Source organism: Sminthopsis crassicaudata, chromosome 1 (genome assembly GCF_048593235.1).
Source record: "Sminthopsis crassicaudata isolate SCR6 chromosome 1, ASM4859323v1, whole genome shotgun sequence".
NCBI lineage: Eukaryota > Metazoa > Chordata > Mammalia > Dasyuromorphia > Dasyuridae > Sminthopsis > Sminthopsis crassicaudata.
Window position 1 is genome coordinate 444,448,550 of NC_133617.1, and position 26,329 is coordinate 444,474,878.

The 26,329-nt window shown below is 32.7% G+C and overlaps 1 protein-coding gene across 2 annotated transcripts in view; it reads left to right on the forward strand.

Moving 5' to 3' along the window:
• The first annotated feature begins 16,761 nt into the window (after positions 1-16,761).
• Positions 16,762-26,329, forward strand: part of MCC (MCC regulator of WNT signaling pathway) — a 242,071-nt gene continuing 232,503 nt past the window's right edge. For both annotated transcript variants that reach the window (XM_074280684.1, XM_074280683.1), the window contains exon 1: positions 16,762-17,357. Coding sequence is in view for 1 of the 2 variants with exons in the window: in XM_074280683.1 (XP_074136784.1) it covers positions 17,301-17,357 (57 nt within the window). In the remaining variant the exon portion in view is untranslated. The remainder of the gene's footprint in view (positions 17,358-26,329) is intronic.

Sequence of the window (26,329 nt, forward strand, 5' to 3'; positions counted from 1 at the left end):
CAGTAGCATTAGAATAATAGAAGACTTATTTTATCCTCTCAGAACTTGAAAAACCTATCCCAAAAATAAGTGAGAAAGAAGTTAAGAAAATAAATAGAATTTTAGAGAAACTTAATATGATAGATATCTTGAATGAAAATAGAAAAGAATTCACCTTTTCTCAAAATTCTCAGTACCATTCTCAGAATGGTACTTTACAAAGTTTGACCATATATTTGTATCAAAGTTAAAACTAGAAAAACAATAATATTAAAATTAACCTTTTCAGATCACAATTCAATAAAGTTATGTTTAATAAAGGACCAAGGAAAGATAAATTTTAAAATAGTTGGGGACTAAAACAATCATATCTTAAAGAATGAGTGAGTTACAATATATTTATGTGTCCATCCCAAAACCTTTTCTTAACTGGCAACTTTACATGTATTCATTTTTGTATTGGAATTCATCATAAAGATTAGCTTCTGATTTTGGTTTTTCTTTTGATCATGCACAAATTGGATTTAAGTGAGGCAGAGTTGCATAGTCATCAGCCTTTCTCTTGCAGAGTCATCAGGACAGAGTTGAAATGACTGGTAATGACTCGAAATGCACTGGATGACCTCAGAATCTTCAATGTCTGACCAAGCTCTAAGTGCTCCACAGCACCTGCTTCACCTGTCATAATGGCCATTGGAAACAAATTGTTTTCATCCACCCATTCCACCAGGGGAAGTCTTTACATACTTGGGGTAGACATCCCCCTAACTCACCATAGGGTTTGATACCCCTTGGTTATCCTTAACCTGATTTAGCCTGTCTGCTGAAACAGTTTACTGGGGTGTGGCCACTGTACATGCCACAACTTCTTGGAACCACAAATGAGTATTGGATGGATTAGATGGACATCAAAAATAGAAAGCAGCCCTGTAAAAGTTCAGTAGCCTTCACCCCAGAGGCACTAGTTTTTCCTGAACATGCCCTCTACTTCATGTCTTTTAATTCATGCATAAATCTTTGTAGATATAGAGAAAAGTGAAACAGGTGATGGATATAGGTGATATAGATGACATAGGTGATGTAGATGATAGGTAAAATGGTGGTCTAAAAGATCCCAAATTTGAAAAGACTTCAGGTTTGAGATAACTTTCATTATTTACCTATTTTTTGGCAAAATAAATTGGAAGCTTATTTAAGACCAATTTATAGGAAAGTTCTACAAGTGAATTCTCTCAAATTGGAGAACAGGCCATACCAGTGACACCGCACTGCATCAGATGTTTGTTTCTAGAGGAAGTATATGTCTACTTTTTTCCTTTGTGTCTTTTATCTGTAAGGTCTACTTATCAAAGGAAACTAACCCTCTTTGATTTTGTCAGTATTATCAAAGGGAATTGTCCCCTTTGATTTTTGTCAAGCACCATCCATTTTCCCATTTTTACTCTTACATTGTCTTCCCTCATAAGTTCCATAGTTAGAAATCCTTCATGAAGTGTTTGATGAACATGTTTATCTTTGGTTTCTGATCTAAAAGAGATGGTCAAATGACCATCTTTTTAATGTAATAACTTGGTAGCCTTGTTAATAAAATGACAAAACTGCCCCCTCTCTCCAAAGGGAATGAGTGAGTTAAAGAACAAATCATAGAAACAATCAATAATTTCATTAAAAAGAATGACATTATTGAGACAATATCAAAATTGCTGGTATACAGCAAAAGCAATAATTAGAGGAAAATTTATAATTTTGAATGCTTATATCACTAAAGCAGAAGAGCAGACTAATGTACTGGGTGTACAATTTTAAAACTATTAGAAAAACAAATTTAAAATCTCTAATTAAACACTAAATTGAAAGTCTTAAAAATTAAAAGTGAAATTAATGAAATTGAGAGAAAAAAAAAACCATTGAATTAATAAATAAAGGTAGGAGTTGCTTTTATGAAAAAATAAATAAAACAGATAAACCAGTGGTAAATTTTATTTAAAAAGAAAGGAGAAATCAAATCACTTCTTTCAAAAATGAAAAAGGTGAATTACACAAAGATGAAATTAAAGTAATTATAAGGAGTTAGTTTGACCAATTATTTGTCAATAGATCTAACAATTTAAGTGAAATGGAAGAATATTTACAAACCCATAAATTGCCTAGATTAAGAGAAGATGAAACATAATAGCTAACTAGGTTTATTTTGGAAAAAGAAATTGAATAGGCCACAAATAAGCTTCTTAAAAGAAAAGCGCTAGGACCAATTGAATTTACAAATGAATTCTATTAACCATTTAAAAATCAACTATTTTCACTATTAAATAAATTATTTAGAATAATTGGTGAAGAAGAGATCCTATCAAATTTCTTTTATGAAACAAATATAATGCTGTTACATAAACCAGGAAGAGTAAAAGTAGAAAAAGAAAATTCATTAATATTAATTGATGAATATGAATGTAAAAATCATAAATAAAATACTAGCTTAAAAATTACAACAATATATTACAAATATTATACATTATGATCAAGTAGGATTTATACCAGGAATTCAGGGATGATTTAATATAAGGAAAACTATTAATATAATTGATTACATAAGTAATAAAAATTTTAAAATATTATCAATGCATCAATAGATGCAGAAAAAGCTTTTGGTGAAATTCAACACTAATTTTTATTATAAGTACTTGCAGGTATTGGTATGAATGGAATTTTCCTTAAATTAACAAAAAAGTATTTATCTAAAACTATCAGCAGGCATTATTTTTAATAAAGATAAACTAAAGCTTTCTCAGATTAGGTGTTAAACAAAGATACCTACTGTCACTAATGTTATTCAATATAGTATTGGAAATCCTAGCAATAGCAATAAGAAAAGGAAAAGAAATCAAATCAAAAATCAGAGATAACAAAACAATCTCTTTTGGCAGATAAAATGATAACATACTTGGAAAATTCCAAAGACTCAATGATTTAGTTATTTAAAACAATTAATAATTTTAACAAAGTAGTAGGATATAAAGTAAATCCACAAAAATTACCAGCAATCTTATGAGTCACAAACAAAATGCTGCAAGAAGATAGCATTATTTAAAATAACTCTAGACAATATAAAATTCCTGGGAATACAATTGCCAAAATAAACCCCAGAACGATATAAACAAAATTATTTTTTAAAAAAACTTTTTATACAAATAAAATCAGATTTAAATAGTTGTAGCAATATTGATTATTCATAGATGGGTAGAGTCAGTACAATAAAAATGATAAATTTACCCAAATTAATTTATATATTCAACACAATTCCAATTAAATTATTACTTTTTTGACTGAAGGGAAAAAATAATAACAAAATTCATTTGGAAATATGAAAAGCCAAGAAAATAAAAGGAAATAAATGAAAAAAATGTAAAGGAAAAAGTTGCAATGATATAAAATCTTAAACTATAGTATAAGATAGCAATTACCAAAACTATGTGGTCCTGGCTAAGAAACAGAAAGATAAATTAATAGAAAAAAGGAGATATACAAGTTACCAAAGCCAATAAAAATAACAATAATCTTGCATTTGAAAAGTGTAAAAACTTAAAATTTTGGGATAAAAATTCATTATTTGACAAATATTATTAGGAAAACTGAAAAGAAATGTGGCAGAAACTGATCATAGTCCAATATCTTACACATTTACCAAGATAAAATCAAAATGGATACATAACCTAGATATAATGAGAGATTTTACAAAAAAATTTGAATAACATTGAATACATTACTTATCAGAACAAATTATGAAAGAAAATAAAGTTAGGTATAAAATAGATAATTTTGATTACATTAAATTTTTAAAAGATTTTGCACAAATAAAACAAATATAGCCAATATTAGAAGGAAAGCAGAAAAATGGGAAGGAAATTTCATAGAGAGTTTATCAGAAAAAAAGGCCTTAAATTTAAAATATTGAAATAGTTTTGTCAAATTTATAAAAATATGAGTCATCCCCAATTCATAATTGATCAAAAGATATGAGGCAGTTTTCCTATGGTAAAATCAAAATAATTTGTAGTCATATTAAAAAATACTCTAAATCATTATTTATTAGAGAAACGCAAATTAAAAAATATTTTATACCTACCAGACTGGCTAAAATGACCGGAGAGGATGACAAATGTTGGAAGAAATGGGGAAACATTGGGACACATTCATTATTAGTTGAATTGTGAATTGATTCAAGCATTATGGAAAACAATCTGGAATTGTGCCCCCAAAATTATTAAACTGCCTATACCCTTTGACCCAACAATATCACTACTAGATCTATTTATGAAGATAATTAGGGAATAAGAAAAAGAACCTATATATTCTAAAGTGTTTACAATAGCTCACCTTGTGATGGGAAAGAAATGGAAATTCCAGGTATGTTCATTAATTGGACAATGACTGAACAAGTTGTGGCATATGATTATAATGGAATACCAATGTGCCATCAGAAATGAGCTCGATGATTTTAGAAAGACTTGTACATAATAATGAAAAGTGAAATGAGCATAATCAAAAGAATAGTGTTTACACTGATGGCAATATTGTTTAAGAATGACTTTGAAATGAAAAGGCTATTTTGACTATTATAAATAGCCAAATTAATTATAAAGAACATGCAAAGAAAAATTCTATCTACTTCCAGAGAAAGAACTGATTAAAAAGTCTGTATAGAATGATTTTACGTGTGTGTGTGTGGGTGTGTGTGTATGTGTGTGTGTGACTATGTCTAATTCTAGTCATCTCTAGAGCAAGGGAGAGGGAAGAAAAAATAAATGTACATGATAATTTTATTGTATATTTGAAAGGAATTGCAAGTTGTGCATGGTAGATTTGCAGTTTCATGTACAATCAATTTTTTTCTGTATTATGTTAAGAAAATGTTTTTATTCTTTAAATTTAAAGAAATTTTTTAATTGACATTAATTTTTGTTTTCTAATCACCAGTTAGGTTAACAAATTCACACACTAACTGAGTCTGAGTATGTTATATTATTCTTCATTTCCTGTCTATCACTTTCTTTCCAAGAAGTAAGAAATTCATTAGTCCTTTGGAGTTATTTCGGTGATTTTTGTGAATCATAGTTCTTAAGCCTTTTATAGTTTTTTTCCTTTAGTCATTGGATAAATTTTAAATACCAACTATGTACCAGATAGTGTGTTAAACACTAGAAATACAAAAAGAGTCAAAAGATAGCCCCTCCTCTCAATGAGCTTAAAATTTCAAGGAAAATACAAGATAACAAATCTATACAAATAAGCACAGATTGCACAAATGGGAATATTATAGTCTTATAAATTTTTCTACTAGTTCTTTTCAGTCTATCCTCTATCAATATCAAAATCCTCTTCAGTTTTTTTGAATCCATCTCTTCAGTTAATTCTTATACCACGATAATATTGATATTAACATACTATGAAAAGCAACATGTTGTAGTGGATAGAGGACTGGTCTTGAAACCAGGAAGACAATCAAATTCTATCATTGACAAAAACCAGTTATGTGACTTTGGAGGAAATAATTCTCGGTATGCTAGATTTGTTGAGGGATGAGATACCTTAACAGTATTTGGGGGTCCCCAGGGCAGTGTCCAAATTTTGTGAAAGAATTGGAAAGAATTCACAGTCTCAGTCTCCAAGTGAGGTTTGGCAAAAAAAAAAAAAAAAAAGAGGTACTTTCACTGAGCAGTTCTCAGTGGGCTCCTTCCTGATTAGGAAAATAGTTGTGATTTGGGGTACAGAGTTTAATTCCATTTCGTTTTCTGTGGCCCAAAGCTAAGGAGCGATCTCCAGATGAGCTAAGGGAATAATTTCTAAGTCAATAATGGATGGTGATTATTTCCAAGGCCAGGATCTTCAAGTGAATTGAAGGTGGTGATTTTTTTTTTAAACTAAAGCTTTTTATACACAAAACATGGGTAATTTTCCCAGCATTGATCCCTGTATAACCCCCTGCCCAAAATTTTCCCCTTCTTCCCCTCATCCCCTCCCTCACCCACAGGCAGTCCAATACATGCCAAATATGTCAACATACATGCCAGATCCAATATGCGTATACATATTCACATAGCCATCCAGTTGCAAAAGAAAAATCAGACCAAGAAGGAAAAAAAAGAAAAACTGAGAAAAAAGAAACAAAATGCAAGCAAATAATAACAGAGAGAGTGAGAATGCTAGGCTGTGTTCAACCCTCTGTTCCTATGGTTCTCTTTTTGGGTATAGATGTTCTCTTCATCTCTGCACAAGTAGAACTGTTCCAAATCATCTCACTGTTGAAGAGAGCCATGTCAGTCAGAATTGATCATCATACAGTGTTGTTGTTGCTGTGTATAATAATCTCCTGGTTCTGCTATTTCACCTTGTATCAGTTCATATAGGTCTCTCCAAGCCTCTCTGAAATCATCCTACTGGTCGTTTCTTACAGAACAATAGTATTCTATAACATTCATATGCCATAATTTATTCAGCTATTCTCCAATTGATGGGCATCCATTCAGTTTCCAGTTTTTTGCCACTATGAAAAGGGCTGTCACAAACATTTTTGCATATGTGGATCCCTTTCCCTCTTTTAAGATCTCTTTGGGATATAATCTCAATAGAAACATAGAGGGATCAAAAGGTATGCACAGTTTGATAACTTTTTGAGCATAGTTCCAAACTGCTCTCCAGAATGGTTGGATCCATTCACAGTTCCACCAACAATGTATTTTATGTTCCACTTTTCCCACATCTCCTCCAACATTCGTCGTTATCTTTTCCTGCCATATTAGCTAATCTAACAGATGTGTAGTGATATCACAAGAGTTGTCTTGATTTGGATTTCTCTGATCAATAGTGATTTAAAGCACATTTTTATGTGACTAGAAATAGTTTTAATTTCTTCATCTGAAAATTGTGTGTTCATATTCTTTGTCCACTTATCAATTGGGAGAATGGCTTGAACTATTATAAATTTGAGTCAATTCTCTATATATTTTAGAAATGAGGCCTTTATCAGATCCTTTAGATGTAAAAATGTTTTCCCAGTTTATTGCTTCCCTTCTAATCTTGTTTGCATTAGTTTTGTTTGTACAAAAACTTTTTAACTTAATATAGTCAAAATTATCTATTTTATGATCAATTATGATCTTTAGTTCTTCTTTGGTTACAAATTCCTTCCTCCTCCACAAATCTGAGAGGTAAATTATCCTATGTTTTTCTAATTTGTTTATAGTATTCTTTATGTCTGGATGATGAACCTATTTCGACTTGTCTTGGTATAGGGTATTAGTTGTGCCTACTTGCTGCCATACTAGTTTCCAATTTTCCCAGCAGTTTTTGTCAAACAGTGAATTCTTATCCCCAAAACTGGGGTCTTTGGGTTTATCAAATACTAGATTGTTATAGTCATTGACTATTTTGTTCTGTGAACCTAACCTATTACACTGATCAACTTCTATATTTATTAGCCAGTATCAAATGGTTTTCATGACTGCTGCTTTATAATATAGTTTTAGATCTAAAGCTAAACCACCTTCATTTGCTTTTCTCTCATTAATTCCTTTGAAATTCTTGACCTTTTTTTCTTCCAGATGAATTTTGTTGTTGTGTTTTCTAGGTCAGTAAAATAGCTTCTTGGGAGTTTGATTGGTAGAATTTATATGATTGGTATAGCACTAAATAAATAGATTAGTTTAGGGAATCTTGTCATCTTTATTATATTTGCTCTACCTATCAAGAGCACTTGATATTTTTCTAATTTGCTTAGATCTGATTTTATTTGTATGGAAAGTGTTTTGTAGTTTTGCTTATATAGTTCCTGACTTTCCCTTGACAGATACATTCCCAAATATTTTATATGATCAACAGTTACTTTAAATGGAATTTCTCTTTGTATCTCTTGTTGTTGAATTTTGTTAGTGATGTATGAGAATACTCATGATTTATGTGGATTTATTTTATATCCTGTAACTTTGCTAAAGCTGTGGATTATTTCTTATACCTTTTTAGTAGAATCCCTGGGGTTCAGTTCAATAATCCCAAAATGCTGCCAGGAGTTAAAATCCTTTACTGTCTCTTTCCAAATCTTATCTTCACATCCTTTATTTTCTCCTTCAAGTCTTGTCTCCTTCACTTGGGGCTCAGCTAGCTTTCTTAGAGGTCTAATGAGCTCTTGTCAGAATGTCTCCAGCCAGCTTTAGTCTCTAGCTCCCTCTGAATCCAAAGCCTCCAGCCAGCACAAAGGTAGATATGGGAATGAATCAGACTCTGCCTCCAAGAGTGTGGGATTGTGGGTACTCCCTGGGCTTGTGGAAACTCCTTGTGGACCAATGAGTGAACTCCTTTAAAGTTGTAAACTTCTTTAAAGGTTTGAACTCCTTTAAAGGTGTGAACTAAGTGCATAAGTACCTTGTAAGAATCCTAACACTCTGGCAGTTCATTGAATATCCATTTATTTTTGTTCAAGATTATGCTTAATGTCACTGGGTATGATATTTTTGGCTGCAACCCCAAGTCTTTTGCCACTGCTAGATCTTGTGTGAGTCTAACTGTGGTTTTGCTGTATTTGAATTGTCAGGTATTTTTTTTTTTTTTTTTTTTTTTTACTTGTTGCTCTTAATGTTTTCTTCTTGATTTGAAGGTTTCTGAATTTGGCTATAATATTCTTGTAGGATTTCTTTTAGGTGGATTTTTTCTATTTCTACTTTCCCCTCATGTTTTAACACTTCAGGATAGTTTTCTTTACTTCTGCTATTATTGTATTGAGATTCTTTCTTTGATCATAGCTTTCAGGTAGTCTGAGTATTCTTACATTTTCTCTTTTTGATCTGTTCTCCACATCGGCTGTTTTTCTTTTTTTTAAGGTTATACTTGTGTAATTGTGAAAAACATTTCCATAATAGTTATGTTTTAAAAGTAAGCAGAGTAAAAAAATTCAAGAAAAATAAAGAACTTTTAAAAAAAAGTATGCTTCAATTTTTATTCAGATAAATCAATTCTTTCTCTGGGGATTTATAGTATTTTTCACCATAAGTCCTTCAGTGATTTCTTCAATCCTTATATTGCTGAGAATATCGAAATCATCAACAGCTAATCATCTTAGTTATTGTTATTTTGTACAAAATAACATTTCATTTTACATCAGCTCATGGAAGTATTTCCAGGTTTTTCTGAGAGCTTGCTGTTCACCACTTCTTATGTCATAATCACATTCCTCAATTGTTTAGCCATTCTCCAATTGATCAATATCCTTGCAATTTCCAATTCTTTGCCCTCAGAAAAGAGCTGATATAAATATTTTTGTACATACATGTTTTTTTACTTTTTTGTTTTTATAGTGATTAGGATACAGACTTAGAATGGTATTGTTAGATCAAAGTATATGCATGATTTTAAAGCCCTTTGGGCATAGTCCTAAATTACATAGTCCTAAATACAGAATAGCTGAATCAGTTTACAATTCCACCAACAATGCATTAATATTTTTCTCAACATACCTTCCAATATTTGTCATTTTTCTTGTCTATTATAATTGCCAATCTAGTAAATATGAGATAGCAACACAAAATTGTTTTAATTTGCATTTTCCAATTAATAATGAGTTAGATCACTTTTTCATATGGCTATTGATAGCATTGATTGCTTCAGCTGAAAAATCTTCATATTTTTTGATCATTTGTCCATTGGGGATCAGTTGTTTTTCTTATAAAATGTCTCACATTCTCTTCAGTTTTATAATTTTTAAATATATAAATGGTTGACTTTATTTTTATAATCTCCTTATTTTTTTTCTTGTTCTTATTTTGGGGGTAGGAAAGGCTTTTTCACTTACATATTCTCCTCTGAAGATGAACCTAAGTCTTCTCTTCTCTTTCTAAACTTTCTATGATTAGGTTCTTTCTCCTTTTCTTGACCTTTTTTATTTTTATTTTTTTAAAATAGCAGCCTGTATCACTTCTAGTCTTGGGGTATGTGGGATGTTGCCTCTGGTCTCAATTCCTTCTTCTGGCCTAGAACCTGCAACCAAGAATTCAGCTCTCCTTTACGTGCCCACAGCCACTAGCATCCCTGCCTCAGTGCTTCTGCACTCAAGGAGAGTATTCTGGTTTTACTTTGACCAGGGCCTTGTCTTAGCACCACAGCTGGCCTGGCTTGCCTTACCAGCAGAGATCCCTTAATCTTCCTGCACTCCATTGCCTGACTTCCAATACTATCTGGGGCTGAGGCTGAAACTACCTCCCAATCAATCTAGCCCCAGGGCTCTTCACTTGCTGTTTCAGTGGAACTAATATGGAGGTATTTATACTTCATGGGGGCCAAATCTTAGTCTTGGTATCTTTCTTTATTTCTGTTTTGCCCAAATTCTTGTTTATTTTTACATATTGCTAAAAAGTGCTATATTGTCTTATTTGTGAGAGAGAGCTGGAGAACTTGGAATTTTCTGACCCATCATCTTCCCACAATTCTCTCCTTTTTGAAATATTAAAGTCATATATCCTTTTAGAATGTATTATGGAGAAAAAAAATCTGAACCTAATTTGTGCTTGCTAGCTTTCACACACAGACACAGACACAGACACACAGACACAAACACACACACACAAATGAGGGAGTTCTTTCCTAAGTAATTTGTCTTCTAGTATATTGGATACTGGATTATTGAGTTTGAATGATTCTGATTCTCTCTTGGATAGTCTAATCTATTGATTCACTTCTATTTCTCTCTCTGTCTCTTCCTATCTCTGTCTCCCTTTCTCTCTCTGTCTCTGTCTCTCTTTCTGCCCCCCTCTCTAACCAATACCAAATGGCTTTGATAAGTAATGCTTTACAATACAATTTGAACTCTGGAAATTATAGTCCCTTCATCTCAAACTTTATTCATTATTTTTCTTCATAGTATAAATCTTTTGTTTCTCCAAATGAATTTTGTTATTTTATCAAGTTCTGAAAAGTATCCATTTGATAGTTTGATTAGCATAGCATTAAAAATCTCATTAATTTTTTGCAATTTGTCATGTTTTATTATATTGGCCCAGCCATAAATACTAAATATTCCTCTATTTAAGTTGTTTTTTATTTCTTTATACAGTATTTTGTAAATTGGTTACATGTAAGTAATTTGCCTGTTTTGACTGATTAACCCTGAAATATTTTGTAGTGACTTAGAATATTTCCTCTCTATTATTTTCTCTTGGATTTTGTTATTATCTAGAAATGTTGATTTTTGTGGCTTATTTTGTATCATGCAACTTTTTTGAAGGTACTGTTGTCTCATTATATCTTTATTCATTCCCTAAGATAAAGCACATTAGCAAAAAAATAGGCTCTCTCTCTTTCTCTCTCTCTCTCTCTCTCTCTCTCTCTCTCTCTCTCTGTCTCTGTCTCTGTCTCTGTCTCTGTCTCTCTGTCTCTCTGTCTCTCTGTCGCTCTCTGTCTCTGTCTCTGTCTCTCTCTCTCTCTTTTCTTTTGTTTTAATGCTATTACTAGTACTTTTAAAACTATGACACTTAAGATTTTCTTGGTTTTTTTTAAATTGCATTTATTTATTTTTAATACACATTGCTTTATGAATCATGTTTGGAGAGAAAAATCAAAACAAAAGGGAAAAACCATGGGAAAGAAAAAAAACAGAAAAAAGAAGTGAGCATAGCATATGTTGATTTACGTTCCATCTCCATAGTTCTTATTTTTAGATACAGATGGCATTTTCTAATCCAAAGTCTATTGAGATTGCCTGGGATCATCCAACCACTGAGAAGAACCAAGTCTTAAATAGTTGATCATTGCACATTGTTGCTATTATTGTGTATAATATATTCCTGGTTCTATTGTTTTGCTCAGCATCAGTTCATGTAAATCTTTCCAGACCTCTCTAAAATCAGCTTGTTCATCTTTTTTATATTCCATTACCTTTATATACCACAACTTGTTCAGCCATTCCCCAATTGATGGACACCTACTCATTTTCCAATTCTTTGCTACTACAAAAATATCTACTACAAACATTTTTGCACATGTGGGTCCTTTTCTCTCCTTTAGGATTTCCTTAGGATATAGCCCCAATAGTGATATTTCTGGATCAAAGTATATGCACAGTTTTATAGCCCTTTGAGCACAGTTCCAAATGGCTCTCCAGAATGGTTGTATCCTTTCACAACTCCACCAACAATGCAGTAGAGTCCCAGTTTTCACACATCCCTTCCAACATTTATCATAATCTTTTTCTATCATCTTAGTGAATCTGAGGGGTATGAGGTGGTGCCCCAGAGTCATTTTAATTTGCATTTCTCTAATCAATAGTGATTTAGAGCATTTTTTCAAATGATCATAGATGGCTTTAATTTTGTTATCTGAAAATTGTCCGTATCCTTTGACCATTTATCAATTGGGGAATGACTTGTATTCTTATAAATTTGACACAGTTCTTTATTTATTTTAGAAATAAGATCTTTATTAGAAACATTGACTGTAAACATTTTTCCTCAGCTTTGAACTTCTCTTTTAATCTTGTTGGTCATTCTAAGATTTTCTAAGTAAAGTAAACAACAAAAAAATGGGATTTTTAAAAATCTCTGTTTATAATGTTTCTTTTATTTTACTGCTATTACTAGTATCTCTAAAACTATGACACATAATATTGATGATGATGGACATACTTGCTTTAATTCTATTTTTCTTGGAAAAGATTATAGTGTATTCCAATTGCAATAAGATCTCCTTTTCTTTTTTGATAGCTGCTTTTAATTATAATCAATATGTTATATAATATATCATAATTCAATATTAATTATAATTAATTAAAAGAGGCCTTCAATACTCACTCTAAACATTTTTGTTAGCCTAAATGAGTGTTATATTTTCTGTAACTATTAAGGTGATGTTTTGAGTATGTGCATTTACATATGTGTGTTTTTGTGTATTCTTTTCTTTTAATCAGCTTAGTTGAGAGTTGTATTCATTTGTATAAATGTCTACTTTTGCACCCTGATAATGAGATTAGTTACCTTAACTTATATTTTCCTTCTACCATTTCTCCAGTGTATTCCTTTTCTTCTCTCTTTATATTCTTCTATAAAGATCACCAAGTCATAATAGGACCATTCCCAGTTCTTGTCGAATTAGACTCCCTCTCTTATCCCTGATAATAACAGGGTTCAGAGGAGACAAATCATTTTTCCATAGTTGAATGTGAGGAATTTATCTTTCTTTTGTTTCTTGTAATTGTTCATTCATGTTTACCTTTTTACCTCTTCACTATTGTGTTTGAATTTTGAAGTTTCTACTTATCTCTGACCTTTTCATTAGGAATGTTTGGAAGTACTCTATTTCATTAAAGTTCCAGCTTTTTACCTAGTAGTATTAGCCTAATTTTTTTTGGATAAATTATTTTTGGCTGAAGCCTCTATCCTTTTGCTCCTGGAACATTCATTCCAAGTTCTTTACTCCTTTATAGTGGTAACTACTAAATTATGTGTGCCTCCTTGAGACTTGAGTTATTTCTTTCTGGTTGGTTACAGTATTTTTTTTTCTTTGACCTGGAAGCTCTGGATTTTGGCTATGATAATACTAGTTATTTTTATTTTGTGGATTCTTTCCAAAAGTGCCTGATGGATTCTATCTATTTGCTTTCTGATATTAAGAGATGTGGACAGTTCTTTTATAATCTTTTGAAATAAGATGTTTAGGTTCTTTTTTTTTTTTTCCCCTTGGTACTGATAGCCTAATTGATAGGATTATGACTGTTGCCTCTAGCCCAAACCCCACAGAAATCCTCAATCACTAGCTGATAGCTAAAGTACAGGTCTACACAGTCTATGATTCCATCTTCCATCAAGTCTAGACATACTATAGAAATCAATCAATAAAAAAGTAGCACCAACGGTATTAAACCACAAATTTTAATCTTTCTCCTGACATAGTGCTTGCTCACTTTCCTCGTTTGCTGTTCTTTAGATGAACTTATAACAAAATCAGGCTAATCATAATATCATTATCATAAATTAATAACCCCCAACTGGGCTTTTTGTATGCATTCTGGGTAATGAGATGCACAGTTCCATCAAGACTTTAGGAGACCTCCACATATTAGCAAACCTCTCCTCCAAAGTCAAATCTACTTATCTTATGAGGATATATAATCAGATTCCATAAATATCTTTGTCTTGCTTTGTTGGGCTGCTAACTCATGAAGAATTCCTCAAAGAAGGACAGCTCACTCAGAGTGTGTGAAACTAAATTAAACTTACTAAATAAAATGGTCTGAGTCCTGAATTTTTTTTAAGGATAACATAGAAGATTATCTGCTTTAACCCCAACATGATGATTCTTCATATTTTTCCTCATTCTCAATCTGTTTTCTAGGTAAAATGTTTTTGGCATGAGATGCTTTACTTTTTTTCTTATATTTTTTCCAACTTTTAATTTTGTTTTGATATTTCTCACTATCTTAAAGGAGTCACTAGCTTCTATTTGATCCATTCTAATTTTGGGGCAACTTTTGATTGGGCAAAGTTCATTCCAAGCTACTAATATCATTTCCATTTCTCTCTTCTATTGCTCTCATATCATTTCTAATTTTCTGTTTTTAAAAATTCTCATTTCATTTATTAAAAAAATTTTAAACTATTGCATAACACTTACTTCATTTCTTTCAGTAATTCTGCTGAATTTGTGTCCAAGTTGTTTTCTCTGAGGCTTTGCTTATAGATGTTTTGTAGTCAATCTCTTCTGGGTTTGTTTGTGTCTGACACCACAATAGCTTTTTTTTTTTTGGTCTTTTTGTTCATTTTTTCTACCATGAAAAGCCTCACTTTAGACTTGATATTAGAACTAGGCTCTGCCACACAAGTCTGGGCTTGTTTAGATACTACCTTTTTTTGTATTGAGTATTATATTATTCCAGAATCTCAGAGACAGACTAGAGACCTGCAAACTTTGAGTACTCTCAAAGATCCAGGGCAAAGTCTAATTGCTATTTCCACCCATCTTTCTAAGTTTCTGATCTGGATTTGGATCTAAGCAACAAATAGAATACTGCTGAATTCAACATCTATCAGCCAGCTGAAAAGCTCTTTTGATTCAGTGACAAAATTATTGGCTTCCTTTTAATTTTTGATCCCTGTCCAGGGCATTTTATTTCTTTCCAGGCTAGTGCTGTAAATGAATTGCCACTGGGCTCCTGAGATCTGAGTCACATTGTTGATTCTGCTTTTGAATTTCCTTTTTTCTTAGTATATTACCCAGGGCTTCCCTGGCCCCAGGAACTAGAAGGCCACTCATGAGTGTAAATTGTCTTTAGTCTACCCTGGATTTGCTACTGAGTTTTGCCAGTTGACATCAGTTCCTGTTGTGGTACCCCAGCATGGTTTGGGGACATCTTCCTGCCCTGGTAGTTACACCAGTTCCTAGACTACACTCAGCATGTGTTGTGTTCTTGGCCTGAACATCTCTTTAGTGTCTGGGGACCTTTCTGTCTCTATGCTATGCAGACCTTTGTGGACTGTGATTTGCCCTGTATCATCTATTCGATTTCAGTCTGATGTATTTTCTAGGTCTATTTGAAGTAGTCTGATGTAGGGGAGCTTGGCTGTACAGTTCACTGCCACTTCATCATCTTGACTCCTCCTCGCTACCTTTTACTAGGATAGGTCTTTCATCCCAGGAACCAGAAGAAAAGTAAGTAATCAATTTTAGAAGTAAAGGCTTAAGAGCATGAGGAGTTCCACTCCTGGATGACTTAGAGTTTTGCTTGAAAGAATCAGAGGAGGTAGGACTCTCTTCAGAGCTGGCTTCATTCTAAATGTCCAACCATTAATCCTAGTCCTATGCTTTGGAGCCAGAGAGATAAATTCAACCCTCTTTCACATCTCTTTAGATATTAGAAAATAGTTTTCCTTCCATAGAGAAAATGGGTTCCATCCTGTTAACAGAGAAGGAAAGTTAATACCCATCCTGGATTGATAATTAGAAAATTATAGATTCTAACTCACATAAGAAATCCCTTTTGCAATATGCTCTACAAACATCTAGTTTTTCCTTGAAGAACTTTAAGAAGGGAACTCATTAACTACCTAGGAAATTCATTCCTTTTTGGGATAAATTCCCAGTGTTAAAAGTTTTCCTCTGCATCATTTTAAATCTGCCTCTCTACAGCTTCCACCTGTTTCTCTTCTGGGGCCCAGAGAGGCTCTTCCAAGATGACAACACTTCATATCTTTGAAAGCAGCTGTTATTTATATATATATATATATTTCTCGTGTTCCCCACCAAATCTCATTTCTAGGCTAAATATCATCAGTTCCTTCAACTAGTCTTCAAGTAAATATAGTCTTCAATCCCTTGATCATCTGCTTCTAGAGGAGTTTGATAGTTTGTAAACTATCTTTTAATTCCCAAGATTCCCTAATAATTCTCTTTGGTTGATCTGAGAAAATATCTGCCTCAAGCTAATGTAAAATCTTAATGAAGTGGAAGATTATCTGAAAGAGTTTTCAGATTTGTCACTACCTTAGAGGGAAGAACTTTTCATGACTTAGTGAAGTCTATAGCCTTTCCTTTTCCTTTACCTATTTCCTTCCTCCCCAAACCCTAGTGAACCTTTTTTCCTAGGCTATTTAAGTGGCTTTTTTTTTTTTTTAAACCTTTGTAGTTTTAGATGCAGTAATTAGTATTACAAAGCATTGGAAAGATGCCTGCAGTTACAAAATGTCCTCCTCCTTTTTCTTTACAGGTCCCGCCTCTTCTGCTCACCCTTTAGCCAGCAGCAAGACAGCTGTGTTCAATCAGAAACCACTTACAACTCCAGGCTGAAGAGGAGGGGGAAAGTTTAGTGTGTAGTGCCTCTGAGAGGTCGATGTCTCACTCCTGCGTTCTCTTGTTCCACGGGCTCATCCGGCTGACTCTTTGGAAGCGCCCTGAATGGTTTCTCGGGTTCTGGTCTCTTCTGGTAGGTGTCTTCCAACCCAGCTGAGGCGAAAGGTAGCTCAGAACTGCGGGGATATTGTTGGAACTGTTATTTCACTTGGACTTTTGGCAGTTTGGAAATGCAAAGCGTTTACTACCTTCTGTCTACTGTTGGGGCAATGTTAGCGAATTTTTTGTAGCAATGGATCTTTGGTGAAACGAAAAACCATACAACCTGGCTATTTTCGGAGAGCTTGCATCATTATTTTGGATTTACAAATTCCTGAGTGAAAATGGCTGTCTGAGCAAAATGTGCAAAAAGGAAAAAGCGTGGAAAGGGAGTCAATGTTGAGTCTTATACACAATTTCCGTGTATTAAAACCTGGCGGAATAATCAAGTCTGAAAAAGTACAATAATGAATTCTGGAGTTGTCGTGAAATATGGAAATGACTCCTCTGCGGAGCTGAATGAGGTAAGAAATCGCTGAAGTTTGAGCGTTCCTATTTGTCATGCGTTTTTTTTTAAATCCTTCCTCTTCCTTTTTCACGTCCGTCTCCCTCCACCCCTTACTTTGTGCTTCCAGGCTGCAGTCCTTGCAATGAAAGATTAATTGATTTTCTGTGTCATGTTTTAACTTGCAGTGCTGCTCAGGAAATGACCTGAACTTTTTACTTTGAGTTTGCATTGAAGGATTAAAAACAAAAACGATTCTTGTTCGAAGAGGCTTGATTTAGTAAAGGATTCCCTCTCCCCTTCCGTCTCCCTTTCTTCCCCTCCCCCCTCCCCATTCCTTGTTGCTGTAGGTAAAAACACAGACCCTAGCAGAGGTTAAGCGGATGGTAACTAAAATTTGATAGGAAGAAGAACTAGTATTAAGCCAACAACTTTGGTTGAACCCTTGAAATATTTGATTAAGAGAGAGTCCTGCTGCAGAAGATGTTTTGATGAGTTTATTTTTGTTGGGGGATGGGAAGGAAGGACAGTGAAAGCCTTTTAGAAATTGATTTCCTGGCTTAATGGTAGGATTTGGATTTCACCAAACTAACTGAATCTTGACCACTTGTATTTAAATGAATTTTGAGATTAAAAGTCACCTAAAACGTTATGCAAATATTAGAGTTGTACACTGCTCTAAATTGCCCCCTTTTTTTTTTTATAGCTATAGGAATATCTTGGACATTTTGTAGTGGTTCTGAATGCGTGAAAAGGGCTGATACGATTTTTAATGTCCAGTTTGAGATTAGAACATTCATTGTTTGCACTTTTTGAAAATAAGAAAACTGATCTACAGCATTTTTTTCTTTTTCTTTCCTTTCTTTTTCTTTCTTTCCTTTTTTTTTTTTCTTTGTCCTTATTTTATACACAGCTAGTCTCTTGCAAGGGGGAAGTGAATAAATGTGGCAAATGTAGATTTCCAAACTAGTCACAAAGATGATTAGAGATGAAGAGATATAGCCTTTCTGTGGTTAGCTGGATGGGGGTTGGAAATTTGAAAGAACTGGAGAGTAAGAGGAAGAACATCAGAAAAGGAAACCTGAGAAGGTTTAATGTTCTCATGAATAACCACTTACTGCAACTGGCCATGTAGCATGAAACTTTGATTGAAAATCTTTCTATTGTACTGTATTCTGTTTTGGTGGGGGAGGAGGGAGGAACAAATAGAATTACATTTTGTACTTATAGACAGTTACATTAGTTACTTAAGCCATATATTTTACAAATTCATTTAGGAATGGGGCGGGAATAGATAATAACCTCAGGATTTTGTAGATGACGATTAAGGACAGAGTTATTAAATAATGTGCCAAATTTACAAATAGGAAGTGATTAGTATGGTAGGAAAAGAACCAAAGACACATTTAAATCCTAGTAGGACTTTAATCCTTTTTTCCCCATGTCCTGATGTCAAATCCTTTTGAAATTTTTCTTTTTTAAAATGATGTTTATGACAATATAACATAAAAGAATGTTCACTAGGCTCCCTAATCTTGCTTGCAATATTTATGAATACCATAAGTTTTTCTGTGCCATTTAGTTTCCTGGGCTTAAAATTAAATGGTAACAATTCTGGGAGGTTTTTTAAAATTGATTTCTGGATAAGCCATCATTGTCTCGTGCAGTGGTGTCAAACTCAAAAGTGGGGACACTATATTTGAGGGCCTCATAGTGACTTAAGTTTTTAAAATGTAATACTATCCATATTTTATTGTATTTTTATTTATTTGTTAAGTATTTTCTAATTATTTAAAAATTGGTTTGGGCAGGATTTGGTTTTGTGTTGAGTGGGAATGAGATCTGCATTTTAGTCCCTGTTTGTTTTGTTTTTTTAACTTAAAATTGTGTGCTATCTCAGCAAAATGCTTCAAAACAGGTCTCAATTTCTGCAGTAGTAGTAATTTACAACTTAAAAAAAAAGATATGCAGAATAAGCAACTTTTGCTTAAAATCCTGCAATCAGAGCTACACCTTAAACTTGAAGCCAAAGCAAAGGTAGGTTTACCCCGCCATCTTCTAGGTTTTTCTTATTATCTATTTTCCTCTAGCAATTTTTTCTTTTCTTCATTGTTTGTTTTTATTTAACCAATCTGAGTTTCCAGGAGTTTTCTCCACAAACATCTATCCTCTTTCATTTTATTTTAATTCTTTTTTGGAGTCCCAATCAGTATTTTTGTAGGGATAGTCCTTTATTGTTGATAGTTTATGTTGCTTTTAAGTGTTTTGTAAAGGCTGTGCTTCCTTGAAAAACTTCAATCCAAAATAAATTTATCCTAGTTTGTTTAAAAAAAAAAAAAAAGAACTTTCACTTAATATTTTTAAAAAATTAAACTTAAAAATGTGTACTAGAATAAAAGTGTACATTTCCATTTTCTTTTAGGCTGTCTTCCATTAAAATATCTTGGGTTTCATTAAATATATATTCTTTTCATCTTTCCTTCTATGTTTAAGACTTTTTTTTTTTTTTTTTTAATCTGTACTACAAACTCTATGGAGAAATTGCTTTCTCTATCAAAAAAACCAACAATTCACAACCAACTTAAATAGTAATGAAATGGCTCTCCCCAAATCTTTAAACTTATTGGAATTGGCTCAAAGAGGGAATAATGAAACACTTTTTAAAATGGACAGGGTGAAAGGAGAGAGAGTAGTGAGTGAGTAAGCTAAACAGCCAAAATCGAGTGAAAGAAAATAATTATAACTGTGTAAAAATTTTTATAGCAAGTTTCTCTGATAAAGATCTTATTCTCAAACATATAAAGAATGGAGTCAAATTTATAAAAATAAGAGCCATTCCTCAATTGCTAAATGACCAAAAGATATAAATAAGCAGTTTTCAAATAAAATAATCAAAGCCTTCTATAGTCTTATGAAAAAAGTTCTGAATTACTATTTATTAGAGAAATAACAATTAAAACAAATCTGAACTACCCTTCCACACCTATCAGGTTGTCTAATATGACACAAAACGAAAATGATTGCTGAAGTCACGAACTGATTCAGCTATTCTAGAAAGCAATTTGAAGCTATGCTGAAAGGGCTATTAAAAATCATGCATATCCTTTGACCAAACAATTACATTACTATGCCTGTATCTCGAAGAGATTAAAATAAAAAAAAGAAAGAAATATTTTAGCAGGTCGTTTGTTTTTTGTTTTTGTTTTTGACATGGTGAAGATTTGGAAATTGATGCAACACCCATCAACTGGGGAATGGTTGAACAAATGTAGTATGTGATTGTGATGGAATACTATTATGCTGTAAGAAATGACAAGCAAGATATATTTGGAAAAAACTGAGACATCTATGAATTAATGCAAATTGAAATGAGTAGAAGCAGGAGAATACTGTATACAGTAACAGCAATATTAGATAGTGATCAACTGTGAATGACTTGTCTATTCCCAGCAATAAAATGATCCAAGACAATTCTGAAGGATTTATGAATAAAAATTCTATACATCTCTAGAAAAAGAACTGGTGGACTCTGAATGTAGTTTGAAACATCCTTTTTCTTTAATTTTCTTTTCTTTTCTTTTTTTGGTCTGTTTTCTTTCATGACATTTTACAAGATTATACATGTATAATGTATGTCAAATTGCCTTCTCAATTGTGGGAGAGGGGAGGGAAGTGAGAGCATTTGGAACTCAAAAGATTTTTTAAAAAAGGATGTTAAAATTGTTTTTACATCTAACTGGAGAAAAATAAAATATTGAATTATAAAAAAAACCCCTCTATATCTCAGGGTTCTCAAAATTAAGAAAAAAAACTATTTGTCCTATTTTCCTTTCTTGGAAAGCCTCTTTATCTCTACTCACATAGCTAGCCCTCTGATGTAGATCTTCTTTCCATCTTTCCCCTCAAATTTATTCTCAAATTGTCAAAGTGGTTTTCTTAAAACTCCCAACCTTGCTTACTAAGCTTCAAAGACTCCTTGTCATCTTTAGAATCAAATATAGAAAAAAAAAAAAAGAAGGCAAGAAATTTACATAATTTTGTTGTATATTTGAAAGTTGAACTTAGCAGATTTGCGATTTAACCTGCAGTTATCTTTTTATTGTATTATGTTATGGAAAGGTTTGTTTTATTCCATAAATATATATTAATGTTTAAAAAGGGGGAAATGTTTTTTAAAAAATCAAAAAAGTTCCTAGCTGTGTGACCCTGGGCAAGTCACCCCCAGCCTCAGGGGGAAAAAAATAAATAAAAATCAAAAAGTTTTGATTTTGATTCAAAATCTATGTTTGGCATTTAAAGCTCTTCACAATTTGAAATTTTTCTGTTTCCATTCTCCTTGTATTTTACAATCCGCCATCCATTCTAGGTTACAGCTTTACATTTTGCTCTCCCTCATAGATAACACTTCCATCTCTCAACTCTGTTTACTGACTTTACCACATGCTTGAAATACCTTCCCTTCTCATCTCTAATTTCTTCCCCTTTCTTCAAAAGTTTGTTCAGATCCCCCATTTTGCAAGAGGCCTTTCCTAGGACCAATCTCCCTAGTGTGGACCCTTTGATGTTACCTTCCATTCACATTGTGTATCTTGTTTTGCAGTTAGCTACATGTTATCTTTCACATTAGAATGTGAGGGAAGAGAGGGATAATATTTTTGCCTTTCTTTATATTATACTATTTATTATATTTATTTATATTATATTATTTATACTTAGAATGATGCCTGGCGTAAGTTGGTGCTTTATGTGTGCTTGTTGAGTAATTTTGAAAACTTTGTTGTGGCAAAGGACTACATCCTCAAACATCTAGCTGTAATCCTGCCACTCCAACTTGGTGGAATGAAAAGTATTGATGATTATGAAGCCAAATCCATCTTGATTGTCTAAAAGTTTCAATGACCACGAATATCGTTCTGGATATCCTGAGTTAGCCTTATTTAATTGGTGTTGAGCTTTGATATTGGCTTGTCAGTTATAATTTTTCAAATGCCTTCCAAACCATTTCTGTAGCATGGAGACAAAAGAATCGATACTGGATGCATTTTCCTATTTATTATTATTGGTGAACGAATTGGGCTCTTGTCAATAATGTAGGACGTTTGCTAATAATACTTGGGAAGACAGTGTCTGACTTCAAAGAGGTTGCATTTTTAAAATTACAGCAAAAAGACAAGATTGATTCAAACAGTAACAGGAACGAATTTAATATGTATTGAAATAAGTACTTCAGGGGAAAAATAGAATATTTGGTGTATGTGTTATAAGTATTTATGCTAAAATTTTATTCCAGTTATTCATCATGATTTGAAAGTAAACAACATAAGGTTTTTAAAGTTGTTAGCAGAATATAGGTCCCAGAAAAGCTTAATGTTAATTAGAGGCAGAGTAATATAATGGAAGTATATTGGCCTTCATTTTAGATGAGCAATTTAAATCTGGCTCTAATATAAGTTATGGCTGTGGGCTAGCCAACCTCTCTGGGCCTTACTAATTCATATATAAAAATCATTCAAGAAGGCTTACTATGTCTCTACCATGATCCAAACAAACACTGAGAATACAAAGTCAAAAATAAAACAGCCCATCAGGAAAACAAAATATACATATGTAGTATTTTAAAAAGTAATTTGGGACAAGAAAAGGAGAGCACTAGTAATAAGGGGAAAAGGGAAATATAAAAAAGATCTCATGTAGGAAATGGAATTTAATCAGAGTTTGAAGAAAGTTAGGTAATCTAAGAAGCAGAAGTGTGCTTGAGGTCAATTTGTCTAAATCATAAAGAGGTATAAAGTGATGTAGAAAGCTTTTTTAATTAAAGTTAAAAGAATGATTTGTAAATCTTAATATTGTATAAATGTGAATTGTTATCACCAAGTCAGTCAGTCAGTCAATCAAGACCTCCTATATGCCAGGCACTATGTTAAGCTCTGGAAGTACAAATGCAAGAAAAAAAAAAAAAAGTTAGTCTCTTTCCTAAAGGAACTTTCCAATCCATTGGAAGAAAACACAGGAGAAAGGGGCAAAATGGTGAGCCTGAGGGAGGGTATTTAACTGTTGCAGCTGTTGAGAAATGAAATTTTCCAAATGAAATACCTCCTTACATGGCTCCAATTAGAAGACAGTGGTGTTGAGATGAAATCCTAGGGATGATGGGATCTTGCAGGATGTTGTTTTCCTAATAATAAGCTTCCTAAGGCATGGTGGGGAAACAAGAGAAATAGAAAAATAATATAGCATGGTGAGAAATGAAAGGCTGGCATCCAAAAAAATATCCCAGATAGGTTCATCATTTATAGTGATTTTCAATATTATATTAAGTTAATTTTGTATAAGTGATTCATGAAAGCCATTTGCTAAGGTGTGAAGCACTTGTCACTTTTGTAGAAAAAGAACCCACATGAATTATTCTCACCTTTTTACAGTATTGAAGTGGTATAAGCAAACAACAAATACCTTAATGGGGGAAAAGCAAGATTTTTTTTTTTTTTTTAGATTGTTAATTACATTTAGGTATTAAAGAATATTCATCTCATAGATTCAGGGGACCTTGGAGTTTGAAGAGACCCCAGAAATAATCTGAATATCAGAATAAGAATCTCTGCAACATTCTGAAGATGAGACCATATATGAGGAAGTTAGTTGATTGATGCAGTGAATTGAGCTCCACCCAGGAGTTAGGAGGATTTGAGCCTCAGATACTTAAAATACAACTGGCTATGTGAACCTCAGCAAATTTATTTAACCCTAATTGCCTAAAAAATAAAATGAGTATATATTTTCCACTTAAAGATATATAATGAATAGGTCCCTACTCATTTGTTATCTTGGTGCCTTTGACTATGTGCATCTATATTTGAGCATTCCCTGAAATTTAGTTTGTTGTAAAATGTAGACAGTGGATTCAAATTGTATGTGCATTTATATAGCATTTAAGTTTTCAAAGTGTTTTTTGTCCATGACTCGCTTATAAAGTAGATAGAAATATCTGTTTACCCTTTTTAGAGATAGGGACACTGAGACAGAAGTTACCTGCTATAAGGTCATCCAGTAAATGATAGGACTGGAACTTTAAGCTTCTAACATCAAAATTATTCTCTTCCAGTATAATAGGCTATTTATTATCCATGATCACTGATGATCTTAAGATAAAACCTGTATTTTAAAAACAAAATAATAATCCTTGCCAAAAGGAATTTAACCAAAATCTTAACTAGTGAATTGACTAGTTATATTATCTTTTCCAGCTTATTAAGTGATGATCTCAAAGAATGAATTCATCAAGAGAATTTTTTTTATTGGAGAGACTTGTTGGGAATTTTGTATATGCTATTTTTATGATTTTCCATTTTATTCATAAAGGGAGAAATACTATAAAATTGATAGTAGCATTATAGTCTTAAAAATCCTATAAAGAGAAAAGCTTCTTTTAGTAATTGAGTGTTGTTTTGAAGGGCAGGTACTATTATTGTTGATCTTGATAAAATTTGTGTATAATTTTGTCTTTCCTAAATATTACAGGTACATCCTTTGGCTCTTACAGGAGACATATGTTAGTAAGAACTTTTAAGAGCAGTATGTAAGGCAGTGAGAGCATGCTGGTATTATTATTCACACTAATACAGAACATCTGAGACTTAAAAAGCACTTCACATACAATCTGACAATTTCAATGAAGAGATTAAGTCTTAGGTGTTTTATTGAGATGAGTGATTTTTCTTAGGCAAATTTAGAATAGTAGAAATTAATCATGACTCAAACCCAGTTTAATGATTTTTGTACTATACCATATAACTACTGTATATAAAGTTTTTTTGCAGTGCTTCAAAATATTTAATTTCCTCTTTTCTCTTCTTCCCTTAAAGATAATGCCTTGATAAATTGGTTCAAATCACCTTTATCAGACCTTACAAAATTTTGCCTCACAATTCTTCTCCTAGGTTGTACTAAGCTAGTCCTCTAGAACAACTTTACCCCTTTGTGTCTCATTAAGCAGTTCTAATACTATCAGAAATTTACTTTTACTAATTAAAAAGTAGCATTTCCCACCCTCCACCCCCATTCAATCCTTCTATGATCTGGAATCTTAGAATTTCAGATATGAAAGGGGTTTTCAGTGCCTACCCCCACTGAACACCCCACATTAGTTCTACAAGTTGTAACATAATGTAACATTGAACATTGCATGACGAACAACAACTTTGCTTGTATGTTTTATGAATACATCTGGATTGTGGGGATCCAATGGTTTGTCCAAAGGTTGGCAGAGTTGAAAGGAGTGCTATACTTTGAATCGGAAGGTTCTGGTACCTTAATACAAATTCTACTTCATTCACTAGTTGTGTAGCCTTGGCTAAATTGCTTAAACCTGATAGGCCTGTTTTCTCATCTGTAAAATGGAGATGTCATCTTTCTCACAGAACTGTTGTGAGAAATAAGTAAGTTTGCAAAGTACTTTGTAAACCTTGAAGTGCTGTTTAATTATTTGTTAATAATATTAGTCATATATTGGAAACTCTTAGGGCTGTGTTCTAGACTTTGACATTAGGGAACTTATAGAATCTTAGAATTGAATCTAAAGCTAATATAGTTCAACCATTACCTGAACTTCAGTTCAGAAAAGCCTCCAATCCATTAAAAAGGATTGTGCCGCGACCCTAGTCCTATCCTTTGGCTTTATCAATACTCTATGGATGCTCAATATTTCTTCATTTTCCATCTATAGTAAAAAGGATAGGAAGCCACATCTCTATAACTTTCTTTTGTGTACCTAATAAATCTCTTTTTTCCATTCCTGGTTAAAGACCTGTTTCAATAATAGGCAAGTTTAGTCATTTATTATTATTATTTTGCTGAGACAATTGGGGTCAAGTGACTTGCCCAGGGTCATACAGTTAGGAAGTATTAAGTGTTTGGGGACAGATTTGAATTTGGGTCCTCTTGATTTCAGGGCTGGTTCTCTATCCAAAGTTTAGATTTAACATATATTTGGTA